Genomic DNA, 19725 nt, shown 5'->3' on the forward strand with positions numbered 1-19725 from the left:
GGGGGGGGGGGGGGGGGGGGGGGGCAGACGCAGCCAGGACCCAGGACCGAGGACCTGGCCAGAGCTCGGCAGGGTGGTGGCAGGGCTCACCTCCTCACGGGCGGAGATGGTTGAAGCTGGGGTGCTGGGCACATTGCTGAGGGAGGGGCTGCGGGCGGGCCCCGGCGAGCCCAGCGAGTCGCCATCCCCAGCCACGTCATGGATCTCCCGAGCCAGGATGGCCACGTCCTTCACTAGCGTCTGGCTCAGCCTGCAGCCCACAGGAAAGAAGGCAAGTCCTGTAGGGTCCTCCTGGGCCAGGTGCCAGTGTTGGGGAGGTCGGGGAGGTCAGGGAACCCTCCCCAGGCCGACCTCCCCTCTCAGGTGGAGGCAGGAGTCTCTCCCAAGAGGCAAGTGCTGGGTGAGGGGTAGGGACCAAATGTATGCAGCTCCCAGCCTGGCCTAGACTGTGCCCAGCCGGCCGCTGGCAGTGCCAAATGGACAGGGCCCCAACAGAGGCTCATGCGTCCGATGCCCCAAGAGGGGTGGCAGGGCTGAGGCTGGGTAGGAAGGGCAGGTGGAGGTGCCCACAGGCTCCAGAGCAGGCCACACCTTCCCCTCCGGCCACCAGGGCACACGTGGGGCCACCCAGGCCCTACTCTGCAGACACGGACACTGGGGTAGGAGACGGGTCACAGACAAGGGTCAGAGTCAGGCAAAGGGTGAAACAGGCAGGCAGAGACCAGGAACCTCCCTGCAGGGGAGGGAGGGAGGCCAAGGGAGGCCAGGCTCCCAGCACCAGCCCAGCTCTGCTCACACCCCGCACAGTTATGCACACTTCCCCACAAGGCTCTCAGGCTAGCAGGGACCAGGAGCACCTTCTCCCCCTGCCGCCCACGAAGTCCCCAGGCTGAGCCCTGTCCTCAAAGCACATCAGGTCCCACAGCCAGCCTGTGTCACTGGAGCCCTCGGCCCAGGCTGGGAGTACAGGAGTCCCCTGTCACCGTCCACACTGCTCCCTCCATTGAGGGCATATGAGCAACACTGTCAGGCTTCCTCGGCCCATCGATGCCAGCAGGTGCCCAAGGGACGGGGCCTCCAAGGCCCACCAAGGCCCAGGCCTCCACCCTCAGCTGTCCCAGCACTGCCCGCAGCGCCTCCCAGCCGGCCCTCGGGTCCTGTCCACTCCCAATGCCACCTGCACCCCTGCCTGGCACGGCCACCCAAGCTCAGCCCCTCCCAGAAACGCCGAGCACAGCTGGAGAAAACTATACCTCCCCAGTGAGGCTGCGCTAGGCCCCCTCAAGATGGGGGTCCCCCAACTGGGTCCCACTCTCCCTACATCAAGAAAACACAGAAGGAATCCCTCAAACTCACGGATGCCAAATGGACGTGTGCCCCTGCCTCAGTGCTGCCCCCACGTCCTCTCCAGCCCCCAGCACATCGGGATCCCCAAGCCTGTCCGCTCTGGAGCAGAGGCCCCAGATGCCCACAGGGGCCCTCCACCCCCCCTCGCCTCTGCACGCCCCTCGCCTCTCTCACCCACTGGCCTCCTTCCAGAACCCTCGCCCTGCCTCCTCAGCAGTCTGGCCCCTTGTCAGCCCTGTGCATGGCCCTGTGCACCGCCCCCTGCGTGCTGACCCTCTTCACATCCTGCAGGTCCTCTCCGCTCAACCTCCAGGCACTGCGGCCTCTCTCACCATCTCTGTGCCTCCGGGCCATTCTCCCAGATACCACCTGCCTCTGGTCACCTTTCTGGAGGCTCCCGGGCTCAAGACCAGCACCCTCAGCACCAAACACTAACCATTCGCCCGGCCCCGGACCCCTCCTGTCCCTGCACGAGCCCCCACAGAACCCAACCCCCGCAGCACTGACCACTGCTCAGAGCAAGACCGCTCCCCAGTCCCCACCACCTCTGCACCAGCCTCCCAGCTCCCAGCCTGGAGCTGACCCAGGGAATGATGACACGACAGAGTTCATCTTTAACAAAGAGTACAGTCCTTCCTCATACCAGAGGCCCCACAGCCTCCCGGACAGATCTGCATCCATCCACCCGCCCACCCATCCATCCACCCATCACCCACCTACCCATCCACCCAGCATCCATCCCTCCATCCACCCAACCATCCATCGACCAGCATCTGCCGAGCTCATTTGGGAAGACAGCCTCCAGCCCAGTCCCTGCCCTGGGGATGCTCCTGGCCCCAAAGCGAGGCGCGCTCCGGGTCAATGGCTCCTGCCGAGTTGGCGCTGCTCACCTGGCAATCTCCGCGATCTCTGCCGTCTGCACAATAAAACCATAGGGATCAGGATCCTCCTCCTCGTCGTCCGTGTCCCTGAGGCCGGGGGCCCTGGGGCGGGTCCGGCTGGAGCTGCCAGCCCGCGGGGTCTGCGTGGCTGTTGAGGCATGGGAGCGTGTGTGTTTGGGGGAGCCGTGGTGGGAGCCGTACTCCTCCTCGGATGTGGACGTGCAATCCGAGCCCTGCTGCCGACGCCGCGTGCCTTGGGTGTGCAAATCGTTTCCAGAAGCAAGAACAGAACAGAGCAGCGCTCAGCACCCTGCAGCAGCCCCGGGGTCCTTCCAGACGAGGGCCCAGCGCTGCAGGACAAGCCACGAACCCAGAGGCATGGGCAGGGACAGCAGGGATGGGCAGGGTCAAGCAGGGACGGCAGGGATGGGCAACCTGACATTTGCATGGGCCTGTGGCTGGTCACCCCGTGGGCAGAGGCTGCACCCCGTGGAGAGGGTCTGTGCCCATCAGATGGGAACAAGTGGCACTGGTGGCACGGGAAATGGAACCCACACGTACCCCAAATCGGGGGAGACCTCCCCATGTCAACCAGCCCCAGGCCTGGGTGGGACCACAGAGGGGGGCTGAGCTCAGCCCTCACAACCCCCTCCCTTGCCTGCCTGGCCTTCTGGGACCCCCTCCTCACCCACCCTGCTCTGAGGCCCCATGGTGGCAGCAAATACATGCAGCCAAAAAGAATGGGAGGGGCAGCGGGCTTGCGTGCAGCCGGGGTCCTCAGCCCTCTACCACACTGTCCCTGCTCCATCCCTTCCTCCAGCCAACTGGTCCCTCAGTACTCCTGGCCCACAGCGGGCCCAGAAAGCAGGGAGGAGCTGTTTCTCTGCAGCCACGGGTCCGGGACAGGGCAAGCCGGCTATGTGCACAGAGCCATCCAGCCACTCCGGGTCCGAGACAAGCACCAGCGGCCACAGCACCGTCCCTCCACCCATGCATGTGCGCAGACCGTAGGCTGCACGGGGCCTCTGCCTGGGGACGTGTGGGAGCCAGACACACCCTCCCCAGGCACCCACCCCCCCACCCCGGGACAACGTCAGGGCAGAGTGGACAGCCCCAGCAGCCGGGAGTCCGCAGGAGCTCCTCCCTCCGGGCTCGCTGCAGGACACAGGCACGCACACTCGGGGCACTCGTGTGTCTGTGGAGACAGGCCTGCCCGTGGGAACGGGGGCTCCTCTGGGGCCAGAACTGGGCTGACCCAGGACGCTCAGACCCACCGCCCTGGCTGACGGGGCCCGGGGACCCCGCCTGCTCCTGGCACTCACTGGGTGAGGAGTATCGGGCACTGCCCGGGCGGGCCCGGCTAAAGGGCTGGCGGGGCACCGTGGTGGTATTGGTGGCCTTCCTGGCGGCGGCCCGAGCCTCGGCCATGACGGGTTTGCGGCCGCTGCAGTACAACTCGACGCTGCGGCCCGAGAAGCCTGCACGGGCGGGAGCCGCCTCGGAGTCGCTGGGCCCGGTGAAGGAGCCCGCCCGCTTCCGGGGCATGGCCAGGATGTCCAGGCGCGACAGCTTCTTGGCCTGCTCAGGCGCTGGCCGCCCCGCCGGCTCAGGGTTGGCCGGGGGCGCCCGTTCGCCATCGGCAGCCTCCGTGTCCGAGGCATCCCCCAGCCGGGCCCGCCTGAGCCGGGAGGCCCGTGTGGGCCGAGGTGTGGACAGGCTGTTGGAGCGCGTCAGGACCTGCTGTACCTTCTGGGCGGAGCCGCGGCCCTGCTCTTCCCGGGGAGACGGGGACGGTGCTGGCGGGGCAGGCTTCCGGTGAGGCCCTGGCCGCCCCGCCCCGGTGGCCACGGGAGTCTCACGGTCAGAGGTGACCGTGTCTGCGCCAGGCGGGTGGGCAAGGCTGGAGCCTCGTTCTTCGTCAGTCCAGTCTGAGGATATACGGGGCCCAGCGGCATGCCGTGCAGCCAGGCGCCTCCCTGGCTCTGCACGGACCGCGTCCGTGGGGCCCAGGGGGCGACGATGCTTATCTGAGAGCCGCTCCCGGGCACTGTTCAAGGAGACACCCCCTGGGTCCTGTGCTGCTGGTGGGGACGGCGGCTTCTCCTTCTGCAGTCCCACGGGCTGAGGACTGGTTGGGCTGGGCCCGTTCCTACCACTGAGCAGGCTGACCGTGCTCGCCGTGTCCACGTCAGAGTCCCCGGACAGGGAGTCCTCTGGCAGCCCGGGGGCGCTGCCCAGTTGGCCCTCTGCCTCCTCTGTGGACTTGGAGAGCAGCCGGGCCTCCAGGGCTGCCAGGGCTGTCTCTGTCTCCTTCAGGATCAGGTGGGTGTCCTGGGGGTGGAGGTCCATGCGTGAGGCCCGGGCAGCAGCCAGGTCCTGCAGGAGAGGGTGGCTGGAGATGTGTGGTAGCTGGCCGGGCGCTGGGGGGCCACCGGCCGGCTCCTTGTCGAAGCTATCCTGTCGCACCAAGGCCAGGGCAGGGCTCTCAGGCTCCGGGGACCGCTCTGTCCGCAGCTGGATAACCACCCTCCCGCCAGTACTGACGTAGACGCTGTCCCTCGCCGTGGGGCTGGGCTGGGCCGCCCGCACTGGGCCCTCCACCTCCCCGGGGGCCACAGATGGTTTCCTGGGGAAGGCCGTCTCCGTGTTCTGGTCCCCAATGAAGAAAGAAGTGGGGGCTGGCTCTCCGGGGTCCCTGGGCGAACGCCGGCCCTTCGTCCATGCTAGTCCCTCCTGGGGGCTCCTGCGTCTCTCCTCCTGCGGGCCCCCACCCAGCTCGGAGCCCCGCCCACCGTCCGACCCACTGGCATCGCTGAGGCTGTCAGGCTCCAAGTCTTCCTGGGCCAAGAGGCAGGTGGCCTGCTCACTGCCCAGCTCCGGAGGCCCAGGGCCGCTCCTCCTGGTGGCCTCAAGGCCCCCGGGGCTATCTGCACGGTCGCTGGGCAGCTGTGGGAGTCGCCGTCGCTGGCGCACAGGCAGGGCCCCCTCGAGCTCCCCAGTTCTGCGCCCAGGGCTCTCCTCTGCAAAGACAAGGTCAGCCTGGTTGAAGCGGCCACTGGCCTGCAGGCCGTCCATGCATACCGGAAGCCTGACCCTCTTCCAGACGTGACTGGCATGCACTCATGCTTGTGTGTCCGGTAGAAGGCCTGAGCCCACCCCCTCCCCACTCCGAGCCTGAGCCACTTACCTGCCAGGCCTGGATCTGAGTAGCTGTCGGCCAGGCTGGCCCAGCGGGACACCCACTTCTGACCCCCAGGGGAGCCCGGCACTGTGAGGCCCTGCAGAGCAAAGGACAGTGTGTGTCTGCAGCAGGGAGAGGCGGGAGCCCCGTGGAGACCCTCGCCCTCACACCTGGCCCCAACATACCATCTCTGCACCTGTGACATAACCCCCCGACAGAAGCAGCCCGGGAACCCCCACTGCGCTCCTGAGCTCACAAAACCCCAACGTCACTACCTCATCCGAGCCCGGTTCAGTGGCCCAGAGATCAGCAGCTGTGGCTCCGTCCCGCCTCTGGGACTCAGCCCAGCCCTGCCTGTGAACACCCAGGGGCCCAACTTGACTTGGGGCCTCAAGGCCTGCCCTCGAGTCCGCCATACAGGAGCCCCAGCCCACAGGCCAGGTAAGCATACCACTCAGGGAAGGTTCGGCCCAGCATCGCACGAGGCCTGGAGTAACCTTCGAGCTCATACAGGACCCGATGATGGGGCCCCAGCCCCTCCCAGGGCAGCGTGCCTCCCAGGTACCTGAAGCTCCCCTTGAGGGGCTATGCCCACCGTCCGGGAGGCAAACTCCTGCAGGAGAGCCATTCGCTGGGCGACCCCATCGCTGGCCTCGTCCCTGTCCCCTCTGATGACTGGACGGAAGGTGGCCGAGGACACCCTGGAGAGCTCAGGAGACTCAAGTACCCCAAAGACCTGCGAGGAGGGATGGCCAGACCCTCAGGTCAGAGCCAGTCCAGCCCCGGCCAGGCCCCCAGCCCCCTGCCCTGCAGACCTGGTCGATCATCTGGCGGGCCTCCTCCACCTCCGGGTCCTGCCCCTCAGTCTCGATGGTGTAGGTCCCCGCATCACTCAGGCTGTCGTCCTCATCCTGTTTGCGAGCCTTGGTCAGCTGGGGGTCGGCGGGGGGCGGTGGTGGGGTCGCAGGGGCCACAGGGCTGGCCCCACGGGGTGTCTCGGGGGCCGGTGATGCTGGGGATGCCTTGTCAGGGCCGGGCCGGGCGGCCGGGGAGCCCTCCCGCAGGCACTGGGCCATGAAGTCCTGGGCCAGACGGGAGCGGCGCCCCACGCTGCCAAAGGGTCGTGCGGAGCCCCGGGAGGCGGGTGAGGGCCCCCCCACGCGCTCCTCTGTCCTCTCCCGCTTGAGCGAGCTGGCCCGCTGTGGCCCCGAGCTGCCACCTGTCCCCCGCGCCGAGGCAGGGACGCCTGTGCGCTCTCTGTCCGCCGGCCCGGGGCCTCGGCGCTTGTCGGCCTTGGGGTCCCCAGGAGGGGTGTGTGTGAAGGACTGTGAGCGCTTCTTGCGTGGCGTGTCCTGGTCGAAGAACTCAATGACAAAGGCCTGCTGGTTGTGCAGCAGCTCTCGGGGGTCCCGTTTCATCTGCCTCTGTAGCCGCACCTGTGCCCCGCCGCCCTCCGCGGGGACCCCAGCTGCTGCTGCCACCGCCTTGGCCGTGGGGTCCTCCGAGTCGCTCTGCGTGCCGTCCTCATGCTTGTGGCCTGGGGGTGGGGGAGCCCTAACACATCAGGCCGAGGGAAAGCGGGCAGCAATCGGGGGGGCCCCTTCATGCCATGCCCAAGCTGCCACACGTGGCTGGGGACGCAGTGCCCACACCTCACGGAACCCACCACACGTGGCCGAGACGAGCAATGGGAACACACCAGACTGCCCCCACCGGGGAGGCAAGTCCCTACAACTAACTGCAGGTGGGAAACCAATCAAGCTGGTGAGGGCGCCCCACTGGGAGCAAAGGCACTGCGGTGAGGTCACAGGCCTCACGCAGGGCCAGCCTGGCTGGCACTCACCCTTCAGGGTGCGGGTATGGACGGGCAGGTCGCTCTTGGTGCTGTGCCGGTCGTCACCGGGGCCGGCCCGGCACAGCAGGCTCGGGTCATTCTGCACCAGCCAGTCGGCCACCTTGGTCTCCGCAGACACGGCTTCCACCGGTGTGGCCTCCTTGCCCGGTGGCCGCCTCTGGCGCAGCGAGAACTTGGTGACGTGGTCCTTGATCTTCACCTTGCCGGGGCTACAGTCGTCAAACTCGATGGTGAAGGAGGCGTGGCTCTGCACCACGGGGGCCGCCCCGCCCCCGCCTGGCTCTCCGTCCTTGGTGGGGGCCTCCTGGGCCGGCACCTCGGGGGGCCGCGGCGGGGGCGGCGGCGGGGCCTCCTTCGTGGGGATCTCAAAGTAACTGGGCTCCCGCCTGAATGAGTAGCCCTGAGGCTCCACCGTGGCCCGGAAGCTGGCCATCGTCCCAGGGAGCTCGCCGTCATGCTGCACCAGTTCCTTGGGCCGCTCTGGGTGGGCGGAGAGAAAACATGTCCTCGGGGGGCTGCAGGGTGGCGACCTTGGCCCACCCACCTCTGCCAGGACCATCAGCTGTTGTGCCCCCCCCCAAAATGGGCATTTCCAGACCCGCCACCCTTCGGAAGCTCCAGGGGCTTCCGGGACCGACCTGAGTAGGGCTCCTCCTGGCGCCGGTCCTCGGGCGGGCTGCCGCCATCATCCTCTCCCCACCAGGAGGGCTGCCCGTACAGGGGTGTGCGGTAGGCCGCCGCCTCTGCACAAGGAGAGGGAGTTCGACCCTGGGTCCCTGTGGCCCCAGCGCAGACAAGGAGGGGAGACCGGGGCTGGGAAGGCACTGGGCTCCGGGGGGGCCCTGGGGTCACCTCCCATCTCAGCCTAGGACCCGAAGCACTCCAACTTCGTCACTCTAAGGCCCGTTTCTACATCCACAGCAGGGGACGCTCGCTGCTCCCAGCCCTGCCCAGGCCTCCCTGTGCAGGAGGCTCACCTGGGGCAGCACAGTCCTAGTGCCCCCGTCCTGGGGCAGGCAACCCCTCCAGCCCTGTCCCAGCCCTCTGCCCCCAGAGCTTGCCTGCCAGAAGGGCAGGAGGACAGCAGGAGTCTACAGCCAGGGTGGGTTGCTCTCCAAGGTCTGTAAACAGCTCGGGCCACAGAGGGGTGACCCTGACGGCTGGGCCCCACCGCAGGCTGACCGAGCACACAGGGTACACGGGGGCAATGCACGTGGGTGGGCATGTTTCAGGCTGTGTGGCTGCGGGGTGCATGGATGCCTGAGTTCACAGGACAGCAGATTTGTGCTGTGGCTGTGGGGTGCCATGAGCCCAGGAGGCTGACAGGCAGCTCAAGGAGAGCCATGGGGCGCCCGTGGGGGGCAGGCCTGTGTGCACATCCCTCCCGGGCCCCGCTGCAATGCTGCCCTTACCTGCTCCCGGCCTCCGGTCCCCCCTCTCTGGCCTGGGACCCAAGGACTCGCAGTATGGGGTGTGCTGGGGCAGCGGCTCGCCCTTCCTGGGTGCCGGGCCCTTGGCGCTCACCTGCAGCTGGCTGGTATACTTCTCGTGCTGCAGGCAACGGGGCGGGGGTGAGGGCAGGGTCAGCCTCAGGAGGACACCCAAGGCAGCCTGCCTCCCTCTTGGTCCAGAGAGGGCCGGGATTGGCCCCACGCACCAGGAGGCCTCCTTCACAACCCCCACGGAGGGGACAGCCTGAGGCTCGAAGCTGGGGGTCCTCACCCAAGCCTGGGGGGTCCTCAGGACCACAAAGCTTCCAGGAAGGAGCTGCGGTTTGCTTGGGGTGGGGGAGGCAGGGGTGGGCAGCAGTCACCAGAGGTGATACGTCACCCCCCACTCAGGACCCACCAGAGAAGGGCAGGACAGGCCCCAGGGACCACGGGACGTGGGGAGCAGTGGTCTATCCCAGCACACCATACGTGTGCATGCTTGCATGCGTGCATGTGCGTACGGACATGTGGGATTGCGTCCGTGCATGCTGAGCTCTGCAGCTGTCAGACCCAGGCTCACACTGGCCGTGTGACTCTGGGCAGGCCACCCACACAGCCTGTGCTGCCCACAGTTCACATGAAAGGGGGCTAAGGCTAGTCTCTCCCACAAGGGGCTCCCGGGTGAAGCTCTGGGCAGGGTCCCCCAAGTCGATGCTCCAGGACCCCCACACAAACGAACAAGGGGAGAGGAGACATCCCAGCTGCCGTGGCCCCCGACCCAGGTCCCTCCTGTCTGTTCTGGCTACCACCTGTGATAGCCTGATTGGGGTCCTCCTTGGCACCCAACATGCCTCTCGGCCTCCCCCAGCTGGGCACAGCAGCCTCCTCCCCACACCCGCCACCTGCGGCTGCATCAGCCTGGGGGGAATGACTACCCCGCCTGCTAGACTGGGCCATCCTGCAGGACAGGCCAGGCCAGGCCGGGCTGACTCATGGCACCACAGCCAGGCCAAGGGAGCCAAGAGGTGTGGGAGTGCAGGGCCGGAGGAGGGGTGCAGGGTGCAGGGGCCTCGTGAGTGCCGGCACTGACCCTGAGCGCCTCCTCGGGGACCCGGTGCTGCACACGCTCCAGCACGTACATGTTGGAATGTGGCCGAGAGTTAAGGCAAAGCCAGAGCGGAAGAGCCAGGACGGCCTTTGGACAAGGGCTCGGGGCCACAGCGAGAGGAGCAGATGGCTCCTGGGTGAATCAGATCGAGAGCAGACGCATGGGGGGACTGTGCCGCCCCGCACACCCGCTTGTGCACCAGGCCCGCATCCACACTGCACTGAGTCGGAGCAGCGGGACGGAGGCCGCTCCAGATCAGGGCACACACCGCGCCGGGGCCGTGCACGTGCCCTTCAGCCCCTCACCCAAAGTGCAGGGCAGGGCGGGCAGGAGATGTGCCCAGGAGCCATGCCACGTAGCCAGCTCCCAGCTCCCATCCCAGACCACCCCTCAGCACCAGCCTCCCCAGACAGCATCTGGGTCCACACCCACTAGCGGCTGTGCCAACATGAGTGCTGGCAGAGGAGACGTAGGGCTCCTCTGACATGTGCTCCTGCCATGTATATGGGTCCCCAGGGCAACCAGGCTCTTGGGGCAGAGGCACAGCCCCCACGGACACATGCTCAGAGCACAGAAGGCCACACCTGGGCAGCCCCCAGGTCACCAGGGAGTCACTTGTTCCTGGGGCCCAGTGTGAGCTCAGACCAGGAGGCAGGAAGCAGGTGCCTGGGACTGGGGCCTCTGTCGGGGGAACCGTGACCAGAGTTCAGGCTGGCACCCAGCCCGGGGTCATGCTGGCTACTCTCCAACGCGCATGGGCCCCAGCTATGCCCACGGAGGCCCCTATGACTGCCAGGACAATAGTGCGAGTGAGGCCAGAAGGCAGGGCCGGCCAGGAAAGGATATCGTAGCCGAATCGAATGACATCATGGAGCTTCAGTGTGACGTACTTCTGGTCCGGGATGCGCACGTCATTCACAAATGTCTGCGGAGGAAACAGGTGGCAGGGCCAGGCCAGCAGCAGGTGGGGTCCCCTCCTTCCATGCTGCTCTGGGCCAGGCACTGTCCCTCTGACACACGTGCACCCAGCCTCACCCCCTGCAGGGACCACAGGACAGACGGCCGCTGAAGGACTGCCCTCGCCCAGCACCCCAGGACCCTGAAGTGACAGTGGCCGAGGCACACCCCTGGGGTGGCCCCATGGCAAGGCTGGTTGGGCTCTGCGAGGCTGCCTGCTCCCCGGAAACCCTCTTCCCTCCACCAGGGGCTCTCACTGGCTGGCCCCCGGACACCACACTCTGGCCAGATGAGGGAGAGAGCCCCACATGCTCTGCGGGCCTCGGGGGCAGGCCAGATGACAGGGGGCAGACAGGAGGGGCTCAGGCACAGGAACTGTGCTGGAGTCTGGTGGGAGGCACGAGACTGGGGAGAATCTACAGGACAGAGGGGGATCTCCCGAGCGGGAGGGCAGGTCCACAGGAAGGAATCCCAGGCCAGGGCTGGATCGGGGGGGCGGGGGGCAGCAGAGCAGGCCTGAGAGAGGTTGGAACCCCGGCAAGCTCCATCTGGATGCGCTATTGGTGACACTGGAGTCCGTGAGCTCTAAGCAATGGGCGCATGGCAGCAGCCCGGCATGGGGGTGGCCTGTCCGCCTGTGCCCGTGGACAAGCAAGACTTGGCCCAAACTATGTGGACATCACACAGGCCCCAGGAGCGCACACCAGGCCCACAGCCCCAGTGACCCACTCAGAGACCAGGTGGTCTGGGGGCCAGGGCCGCCGTGCAGCCCACGTCGGGGGAGGGGATGCTCACTCCCCTTGCAGCCCACTCAGGTAGGGTGACTCTGGCAGGAGGGCCGACAGGGGAGGAGCTCAGGGGCACACCCAAGCAGAGCCTGAGACCTGTGGCCAGGAGCCCCTCGGGGGAGGTGGCGAGGAGTGCCCAGCACTCGGCAGCCTGAGGCTGCTGTGAGACCCCCAGCTCAGGATGGAGGGCAGACCTCATGAGCTGGGAGGGACAGGGCAGAAGGCCCTCCTTGGACAGGCGCCTGTCTGCACCACACAGACTCTGAGCACAGCTACACACTGGACCCTGGAAGGATCCCTCACCTGACCCCTCCCTGCTCACAAAGGAGGTCCACATCCCCCAGGACAGGGTATCCCAGCAGACAGCCCCATTTCTCAGCCTGCAGGAGGTCCAATGCCTCCCCAACCTCCCTAGGGCCCTTTCCCCCCAGAGCAGCCCTGGCCCGAAGGGAGCCCTGCACCTGAGGTGACTTCCTCCCCAGGGAGCAGCAGATCCTGGAGGAGCTCGGGCAGGACAGAGCAGAGGGATGTGGTCACGGAGGGAAAGGGACCACAGCAAGCGGGCAGAGCAGGAGTAGGGCCTGCGAAGAGGGGCGGGGCTCACAAAGGGGAGCTCACGAAGATGGGTGGGGCCAAGGCGGAGGGATAGGCCGAGATGGGGGGTCAGGGTGCAGAAGGAGCTGGGGTGGGGAAGACGAGGGGGGGGGGGCTCCTATGGGAGGGTGTCACGAAGAGGGGCGTGACCATCACAAAAGGAGGGCGGGGCCAGCAGAGAGAGACAGAGACAGAGAGACAGAGACAGAGATAGGTCTTGAGGAGGGGCAGGGCCAGCACGGAGCGCCCTTGCCCCTTGCACTCACCCCGTTCAGGCTTCCCAGGTCCTTCACCCAGTGCTCGTCCCTGTCCTGGTCGTAGTTGATGACAGCATGCTGTTTGTCCACGCTGCGGGACTGAGGACACACAGATTCCCTCAGCCGGCTTTCCTGGCTAGGTGAGGTCCAGGAGCAGAGGAGCTCCCAGCAGGAACCCCACCCTCCTCTACCCCCCGCAATGGCAACACCAGCCACCTGGGCCTGGGAGCCCACCAGGTCCAGCCCACACCCCCGCACCTCCAGTGTGTGCATCCCCGACAGCCCACCCAGGCTTGACTCAGCCAGCTGTCCCAGCCACTGGAACAGGCCATGGGGATTTGCTGAAATACCAAGGCCAGGTCCTCCCACCCCACTGCTGCCACCCGGGCCCCTCCTTTTCTGTCCAGCCCTCTTCAGCACCAACAGGCCAGTGCTCCCCTATCCCTGGGTCTGCCATGGGAAGGGCTGGGAACCTCTGTCATCTGGGACATGCTGTTCACTCCCAAGGGCAGTTGGGGGAGGCAGAGCGCACAGGGAGGACAGCAGGGCTGGGGGGGTGGGTTCAGGGATAGGGCTTCCCCCCGCTCCTGGCCAGCTCTCCCGGTGGTGGTCACGCAGTGCAGGATGAATCTCGGACCCTACAGCTATGTGCCCGCATGCACTGGTCTTACACACACCCTAAGCACACCCTGCACACACGTGCACACACACACACACACGTGCCGGCTGAGGACCCCTCCCCAGGCCAGTCACCCAGCCCCCTCACACAGGCAGCTGGAAGAACACAGAACAGTCCCCGGCACACCTCTCCAGGGCTAGGGCTCGCGGTGCAGAGGCAGGGAGAGGGCCACGGGGTCACGTTCTCTCCGCTGAGGCACCCCCGGCACAGGCCACCTCCCCCAGCCACGAGGCCCGCAGTCTTGGCGCAGAGCACGCCACCACTGCCCACCCCACACCCACTCTGCTGGAGGCCCCTGCCTCCCTCTCTCGCCATCTAAGGAGACAGGCCTGGGGACCAGTCTCTGGAGAGGCCAGCAGAACCAGCCAACCTAGGAGATGTCCAGACCTGCCAGGATGACCGCACAGGACCCCGTGGACCTGCCCGGCAGTGCCTCCACAAGACACCCAGACCTACCTCCAGAGCACCTGCCTGCACCTACAGGGCTGCACCCCTGCTCTCCACGGCCTGGCACAGGACGGCCCCTAGCCCATGAGGTGGTGGCCCAGGACCCGAGTCCCTGTGTCACCATACCACCAGGCTTCTCCACTCCCACAAGGAGCGCCCGGACCCTCCCTCCCCGAGGCAGCCGGCCCCCACAGAGCCCACTTTCTCCCTGGCTTCCAGGGGCAGCCCCAGCACCCACCCTCCCAAGGACTAGAAGCCCAAGGCCTCCCCAGAGGCCCAAGGACACAGCGAGGTGGGGGTGGGCGTGGGCATGGGCTCTGGCCCAGCCCCGTGCTGCCCTAGGTCACTCAGCTTGGCAGATGCGCCGAGAGCCCTGGAGGGCAGACCGTCGTGGGCAGGCCTTGTAGGGGCTGCGGCCCCCAGCCCAAGCAGTAGCCTCCATGCTCCAGCCCTGCCTGCACTCAGAGGCCCCAGGTGGCCAGCTGGACCCACAGGGTTGCTGCCGAGGTGGGGAACCTGGGGGGCGTGGCATGAGGACGGAATGGGACGCGGGACCCACACCTCATCCTGCCATGGACCTTCAGTCCTCTGGAAGAAGCTGGGGTGCAGGGGTGCTCCAGAGCACAGAGCAGACCGTGGGGCCAGCCGGAGCCTCCCTGACCCAGAGGCTGCCCTGGGCCACCTGCTCCAGTGCTGCCCAAGGGCGCCAGGTCAGTGGCGCAGCCTGTGGCAAGCATCTGCCCTAAGGAGTCCCCAGGATGGCCTGGTGGGGCTCCTGGTGCCGACTCGTCTGCCTCCCAGAGCAACAGCTCTCTGACCAGATGAGTCTAACCTTGAGACCTCCTGCCTCGCCCCCCAGGCCTCACCTCCGCCCCCATCCTGAATTCCTTGCCCAGCATTGGCACCCACGGCCCACAGCCTCTCCCCTGGGTGCCAAGCACCCCCTCCTCCATCAGACTCCCCTGCCTGTCCCGGATGCAGGCCGGCCCGGCGCTCACCTGCCCCCAAAGCCAGCCCTCGTGACCCTGCCCTGCAGCCACCCCCAGGCCGCGGCCTGGGCCTCCCCAACCAGGCACAGGCAGGGGACCCTGGCAAGCCCTTACCTGGGTCTCAGTCTCCCGGCTGTGGTGGGGCTGACAAGAACCAGCAGCTCTCTGGGGGAGCCTGAGTGCTCAGGCTCGCCTCACCCCGGGCCAGCGACCCGCCCCTCCAGGCAGCCTCGCGAGCCGGCGAGCGCGAGCGCTGAAGTCCAGCCCGGCAGCCAAGAGGACGGCACTTGCTGAGAAGTCCGGGGGCTCGCCTCCTCCTGCACCCTTTCCCAAGCACCGCCCAGGGCTCGAGAACAGGCCAGCCGCCCACCTCAGCCCTGCCGGACACCCCGGCTGCCAAAGGGGCCCCCCGTCTCTGGAAAGTGAGCCTGGGGGTGGGCTGTGCCGCTGTGCCGCCAGGTATCAGACCACAGGGGCGCCACCGGCCCGGGAAGGGCTGTGCCACGGGGCTCTGGCTAGTCCCACGCCAGCACGCAGAGCGACACAGGCTGGCCCGAGGCGGACAGGGGTGGGCAGCAAGGGCACGCTGCCCCTCAGGTGCAGACACCACCTCTGTCAAGGAGTAAGCCCCTAGAGGGGCTTCTGGGCAACCTCCCAGCCTGAGCAACTCCCTTCCCTCCCCAAGCCTCGGACCCCCAACTCCCGGACACAGCTCGGCCAGGCCAAACCAGATTCCCTGCCCACCTGGCCCTATAGCCTTCCCCAGGAAGGCCAGCAGCGGAGGGGCCGGCTGCTCCCACCACACCCCCTTGCCCCCAGGCACCCACTGGCCTTCCCCGTCAACCTGTCCCCTGCAGCCATCTTTCTCCTGTCCTCCCAGCCCATCGGTCCTGCCCACACTCTTTGCAGAAACTTCCTGAGGCTCCTGGCCAGCGTGAGGGGAGAGGCTGGCCTTGTCCCATGAGCCACAGGCCACGGAGGCCTCTCCAAACCTTCTTCCTGCCCTGCCCTGCCCCGGCCAGCCCTCTGGCCAGACCGCTCTGTGACTTCTGGAGATGCCTCGCCCATGCTTGGACCTGGGTCCTCCGCCCAGGACCACCACCCTCCCTGTGCCCGCCTTCCCTGCCCCCCCACCCATCTTCTGGCTCTTTGGAGTTTGCACGGTGCCCCCCATCTGCCCCCAGAGCCTGGGCCCCCCCCCCACCAGTCCCCAGGCCCAGCCTCCACTCGTGGCCAGGGCTCCAGCACCAGGCACGGCTCCTGCAAAGCCCCTTCCCAGACTGCGGGTAGCACCAGGCTGACGGGGAGCAGGCAGAGAGGGGCCTCAGCTCCAGAAACCTCCCTCCCAGCTCCGACACGCCAAACCAGAAGCTGACCCCAGCTCCACCATGCCCAGGTGCTCAGAGGCTGGACACCCACCCAGGGAAGGTCGAGGCAGCCTCTTGGCCCTGGATTTGAGACTTCATAGGACACAAAGCAGCTGTGCGGCACGCGAGAGAAGAAAACTGTGGAACAGGTGAATAAAATGGCCCTAACGAGCTCCAAAGATACAGATTTTTGGAAAAGGGTCTAATTATACTCACTTTAAAAGGAACAGAAATGTGCTTCCAAACTTTATGTGACTCCCTCCATGGAGAAGGCCCTGCCCGGGCCAGCCTGATCCTGGCAGCGGCCAAAACCCAGGGCTCTGGGCATAGCCCCCGCCAGTCCACACCCGGCATCACCCATGTCCACCTAGGATGGGCTGGCCGGCACGTGTGCAGGGGGCCCCCGACTCAGGGCTGTGGTCTCTGCATAAGGGCACGAGCACCCAGACCCCGGCTGCCACACCCCTGCAGGGCAAACCGGGCCGAGGCGGGGAAGACTGTGCGTGCACACGCACACGACCCACGCCACAGCGCGGGGCCCCCCAGGGCAAGAGCCGCAGCAGGTGGCCCGCGTCCACACTCACGCTCGTGTCGTCCACCACACGCTGGCAGGGCAGCCGTCTGTGCCAGGCTTGGGGAGGGGACGGCACGTGGCCAGGCTGGCCGGCTCTGCCCCCTGAAGTCCCAGCCACAGCCCCTCCTGCCTCCCTTGCGCTACAGGCCCCCTGGACAGCCCTCTGCTGCCCGGCCTCCCCGCACTGCCTCCTCCCCACACCCTGTGTGGAGGCTGCACCCTGCCTGGCACCTCTGCCTGCCCTCCGTGCCCCTCCCCCTCCTGGGTGTCCAATTGGCCCCACGGCCCCCCATCCCCTTCCCAGTGCCACCGCCTGCGGGCTTCTCCCCCGGGGGCCTCATCTGGTCCCTCCTTACATGTGTGTAGCCGGCCCCACCCCCGGAGCGGTGACCCCGCAGGCAGGGTCTCTGCAGGGCCCTCTCGGAGCCGGAACAACACAGTATTCCATCACAACCGTCGAGTGACAACACAGGCATGAGGACACGGACCCCACAGAGGGGAGGCCCAGGCCCTCCGGCAGCACCTGAGCAGAGGGGCTAGGGTGGGACAGCTGCAGGGTGAGGCCGGGATCCACCAGTGTGCCTATCCCTGAGCCCACTGCGGTGGCAGGGCCGCCTGAGGATGCCCAAAGCACAGGTAAGGGAGAGGAAAGGTCAGGGTGTGTCCCTGGACCCTGGTGGGGACCCTGGCAGGGGCCTTGCTGGAGGGGACGGAGGATGGGTGGTTTTGCACAGAGCTTAGGCTGCCTCGGTGATGCCCACACGGGCTATAAACGCAGGGGGCTGGAGACTGGGGACAGGACAGACAAGGACACTGTGTGAATCAGCTCAGCAGATGTGGAAACCAAGGCACGAGTGACAGGACCTCCGGGGCGGCCCCGCCCAGTAGCTCGGGGCCCAGGCAGGAAGGGAGGCTGCAGAGGTGGACATCCTTGCCCTCGCTTAACGCCTGCATGATCTCCTGGAGCCTGTTTCCCCAGGTGCACGACAGCAAGGGGAGGAACGCAGGTGCACCCGCGTCAGGGGCTGGCCCCGCAGGAAGGGCTGAGAAGTGCCCACTGCTCCTGCCCTGCTCAAGGCTCCACCACCGACGAACCAGAACTAGGAACTGGACCCGAAACTCACTCGAGCACCCTGACCCCTGCCTCCTGAAGCAGGGAGGCGTCTGCACCAATCCCTAGGAAAAGAAGCAAGCAGAGTGAGGGCCTGGTCAGCAGACAGAGCCAGGCAGTGGGCAGGAAGAACCCCCATGCTGGGCCCAGGCCCCCGTCAAGGGCTGCCTCCTCCGAGGCCCTCCTGGCCACCCTAGGTAGACCGGCAAAGCCATCGACACACTACCCAGGCACACAGCACCTTACAAGGGGTCAGGGACCCAGCAGGCTTTCAGACCCGCCTCCAAAGACAGAGAACAGGGGTCACATTCCGCGTCACCATCAGGAGCCACCAGCCACACGCAGGCCTCAGTGGGGCCGCTCAAGACGCCAGGGGTGCGACTGACAGTCCGCCCCCTGCTTTGTACACACCGCGTGCTCAGAGCGCTCTTTCTATGGGTAAACGGTTTTTAACAAGTCGAGACTATTTCGTGACGGGTGAAAACGACAGGAGACTGACAGTTCGATGCCCAGGACAAGGATTCCCGGGTGGCACCACACTGCTGCCTTACTGTCCTCGGGCCGCTGCTTCTCAACCCCGCAACGCGGAGTCGCAGCCGAGGAGGCGCGTGGCCCCAGAGGCCTGGAAGACACAGCCACGTCTTTACGGAAGACATCGGCCCACCCCGGGCAGTCACTGACTCGTCCCTCCAGCTTCCAAAGGCATGAAGAGAAGTAAGAGGACAGCCCGTTCCAGATGAAAGACACTCAGAAGGCCCAGCAACCAGACACGACGCGGGAACTTTGCCGGTCTAGTCAAGCAAGTCCGAGGACCTCCGGGGAGAAGCCAGGGTGTCCAGACAGGGACCGGCTTGCCCTCGGGAGAGGGAGACAGCATCTGCGGCCCAAGTGCACGTGCGTGTGGTGGAGCCCCGTCTGCAGCCCAAGCCCCATGTGTCCCGGGGGAGTGGGCGGCAGCAGCCGGCCTTGCACAAGGGAACCGGGGCCTGAGAGAGGTCTCACCCTGTACCCGAGTGGCCCACCCAGGATGCCTGCTTCCTTCTGAGGGCCCCACAGTGGGGGGCATGGAGCTTGGGGGGCTGGGGGACAGGGGCCCATGCGCCACGTGGGGTGGGGGGGGGCAGGGCTGCAGAAAGCCCGACTCAATCACACCCACGAAGCACAGGCAAAAGGACACCTGAACTAGGGGGAACCCTCCTTGTTCCCAAACAGCCAGACATGTGATTCCCACAGAAGCCAAGCCCACGCTCTGAAATCCGGGGCCTGAAAGTCCTGATGGCCAAGAGCACAGTGCCCTGGCCCCACTGCCTTCTCTGCCTGAGAAAGGCCCCTTCCCCACCCCAGGGTGCTTCAAAGGGGCACCAGCCTTCCCCTAGACAGCTCTGATGGTCCCAGCTGGCCCTGGGGCTCCCCACTCCGTTCCTGGCCCAGCTGGGCCTCAGACAACAAGGATATGGATAGGTCCACTTTCCAGCACCTTCCAAAGGTGGGTCCCTGATGCCTTGAGAACCTCACAGGAGCCCACACACCTTCCTGTCAGAAAAGCTCCAATACGCAGAGCCAGGGACCAGCCGTGTGAGCACACACTCAGGCCTGCACAGGCCCACCTGTGGGTCCAGGGCTGCCGCGAGGGCTCTCCCCAGGCGTCCTGCAGGGAGTGGGATGGGCGCTTTCCCGGCCCGGGTCCTGCCCCCCGAGGGGCTCACACTCACCTGCAGCATGAGTTCACACTCATCACGCCCCACGAAGATGAGCTCTCGCGGGAGCCGGTGGCGGGTGCCACCACTGCTCACCAGGAACCAGGAGGTGACGCTCATCTTGGCGCTGGCCAGGCCGGTCCTGCCCTGAGGGGAAGGAGGCGTCAGAGCAGGCTTCCCTCCCTGGGCCCCAGCCCCTGGATGCCAGAGTCTGGGCAGGGATCCTGCCCCCTGAGGTTCAAGCACCCCCATGGCAGTGCGGGGGCCACTCCTGGAAACGTGGCACCCCAGCCACACTAGACCACCCGCCCTCCCCAGCTAAGCTCCCCCAGTCCTCCCTTGTGCTCTAGGCCCCTCTCCTCTCCCTCCCAGGTGCCAGGCGTTGAGTCTACGAAGAGGCACAGACCACATTGCCCACGTGTGGCGCCTCACGTGTCCTCATGACCCGACCAGGAACAGCTCT

At 66.7% G+C, this 19725-nt stretch overlaps 1 protein-coding gene across 2 annotated transcripts in view; it reads right to left on the bottom strand.

Moving 5' to 3' along the window:
• Nucleotides 1–19462, bottom strand: part of CEP170B (centrosomal protein 170B) — a 22778-nt gene extending 3316 nt beyond the window's left edge. The window contains exons 1-13 of one of the 2 annotated variants that reach the window (XM_040641317.1): nt 19278–19462; nt 12408–12497; nt 10649–10727; nt 9785–9843; nt 8677–8815; nt 7903–8007; nt 7253–7744; nt 6225–6946; nt 5975–6145; nt 5416–5506; nt 3551–5248; nt 2238–2376; nt 91–250 (exon numbers count right to left, since the gene is read on the bottom strand). In XM_040641317.1, coding sequence (XP_040497251.1) covers nt 91–250; nt 2238–2376; nt 3551–5248; nt 5416–5506; nt 5975–6145; nt 6225–6946; nt 7253–7744; nt 7903–8007; nt 8677–8815; nt 9785–9843; nt 10649–10727; nt 12408–12497; nt 19278–19382 — 4050 coding nt within the window. In that variant the 5' untranslated portion in view covers nt 19383–19462. Of the gene's footprint in view, nt 1–90; nt 251–2237; nt 2482–3550; nt 5249–5415; nt 5507–5974; nt 6146–6224; nt 6947–7252; nt 7745–7902; nt 8008–8676; nt 8816–9784; nt 9844–10648; nt 10728–12407; nt 12498–19277 lie in introns of both variants that reach the window. The other variant, XM_040641316.1, reaches the window with a different exon arrangement.
• Nucleotides 19463–19725: the final 263 nt, after the last annotated feature.

The sequence above is a fragment of the Ursus maritimus genome, unplaced genomic scaffold, assembly GCF_017311325.1.
Source record: "Ursus maritimus isolate PB19 unplaced genomic scaffold, ASM1731132v1 scaffold_25, whole genome shotgun sequence".
Lineage (NCBI taxonomy): Eukaryota > Metazoa > Chordata > Mammalia > Carnivora > Ursidae > Ursus > Ursus maritimus.